The 1,657-nt window shown below is 51.5% G+C and overlaps 1 protein-coding gene across 1 annotated transcript in view; it reads right to left on the bottom strand.

Annotated features, from left to right (window-relative positions):
- Positions 1 to 746: 746 nt before the first annotated feature.
- The window catches only part of LOC106814580 (protein rolling stone-like), a 1,452-nt gene continuing 541 nt past the window's right edge, over positions 747 to 1,657 (bottom strand). The window contains exon 2 of the mRNA XM_014818922.1: positions 747 to 1,414. Coding sequence (XP_014674408.1) covers positions 861 to 1,403 — 543 coding nt within the window. The 5' untranslated portion in view covers positions 1,404 to 1,414 and the 3' untranslated portion in view covers positions 747 to 860. The remainder of the gene's footprint in view (positions 1,415 to 1,657) is intronic.

Raw genomic sequence — 1,657 nt, 5'->3', positions numbered from 1 at the left:
TTCTGTGTTCTGTGTTCTGTGTCTGTGTTCTATGTCTGTGTTCTGCGTTTCTGCGGTCTGCGGTCTGCGTTCTGTGTTCTGTGTCTGTGTTCTGTGTCTGTGTTCTGTGTTCCTGTGATCTGTGTTCTGTGTTCTGTGTACTGTGTCTGTGTTCTGTTTTTCTGTGTTCTGTGTTCCTGTGTTCCTGTGTTCTGTGTTCTGTGTTCTGTGTCTGTGTTCTGTGTTCTGTGTTCTGTGTACTGTGTCTGTGTTCTGTGTACTGTGTCTGTCTTCTGTGTCTGTATTCTGTGTTCTGTGTTAAAAGTGGCACCACGCTAGGTGATTACGATCATGCTGATCGCTCGGTGCCCACGCGGGGAGTAAACCCATGAACACAATTATTGTGATTGTTACGGGATTCCACTCGTCACTATGACCTATGACCTGTGACCTGTGACTCACCACGCGTGATAACTGTTAAATAACATGCATGTAATAATACCTGGAATCGACTCACTCTTTCTCCCCCCTTCTCTCTCTCTCTCTCTTTCTCTCTCACTCTCCCTCTCTCTCCTGCTTTCTCTCTCTCTCTTTCGTTCTCTCTATCTCACGCTGGCTCGCTCTCTCCCCCTCTAACTTTCGCTGTCTCTCTCTATCACTCTCTCCCTCTCCACCTCTGTCTCTCTTTCTTTCTTTCTCCCTCTCTCTCACGATATCAAATAAACTCTTTTTTCATTTTTTTCATCGGATAATATATATATATATATATCTGTGCACTTGCGAGAATGCGTGCGTGTGTGCGCGCACGTACGTCGTACAAAAGTCCGCGCGCGCCTGCAAAGTCCGACGTCGGCTTTCACGTTTGCTAATCTCAGCACGAATCAAACGGGTACGCTCGTTCTCTGCCTCTCATCCTCATCCTCTTCCTCCGCCATCCCGCACGCGCGTGCGTACACGAACCGCCGCACCATGTACATCACATACAGCGCCACCTGCGCCAGCGGCAGCAGCAGCAGCAGCGCCACCGCCAGAAACCCGATGGCAACGCCCGGCGTCTCTCCGTAGTCGATAAACGGATAGATGAACGGCAACTCGTAGAGTCCCGTGCCGCCGTACAGGTAGTACAAAAACGAGAACACCGCGTAACATAGACACCAGCACTGCGGCACCCACACGTGCAGCACGCGCACCGGCACCGCACTCACGCACATGTCCAGCAAGACGTAGATGGAGTTTGACGCGTGAGTGACGGCTGCCGACAGACCGATGGGGTCGCCTCGTCGGTGGATGAGTACCCAGAATCCTCCACTGATGACGAGAGCTGCGGGATAGGAGGCGCTGTAGAGCAGCCACGTGACGGTGTGGTACCAGCGGTAGGGCGCCTGCGAGCAGTGCGCATGCGCCTCGATGACGTCAGCCGGCATCTCCTCCTTGTCTGCAAGCACGTTTACACACGTATATATAAGTATGAATATAGATGAATAAATAAATAAATATATAATGAAAAAAATATGTGTGTGTGAGTGTAACATAATGACGTAGTGTATGGAGGGATATGAAGATAGGTAGCAAGCTGAGCACGCATGCACGTGCGCACACACACGCGCGCACACACACACACACACACACACACACACGCACGCACGCACGCACGCACGCACGCACGCACGCACGCACG

The sequence above is a fragment of the Priapulus caudatus genome, unplaced genomic scaffold, assembly GCF_000485595.1.
Source record: "Priapulus caudatus unplaced genomic scaffold, Priapulus_caudatus-5.0.1 Scaffold947, whole genome shotgun sequence".
Classification (NCBI taxonomy): Eukaryota; Metazoa; Priapulida; class Priapulimorpha; order Priapulimorphida; family Priapulidae; genus Priapulus; species Priapulus caudatus.
This window is presented reverse-complemented; position numbering and strand designations above follow the sequence as displayed.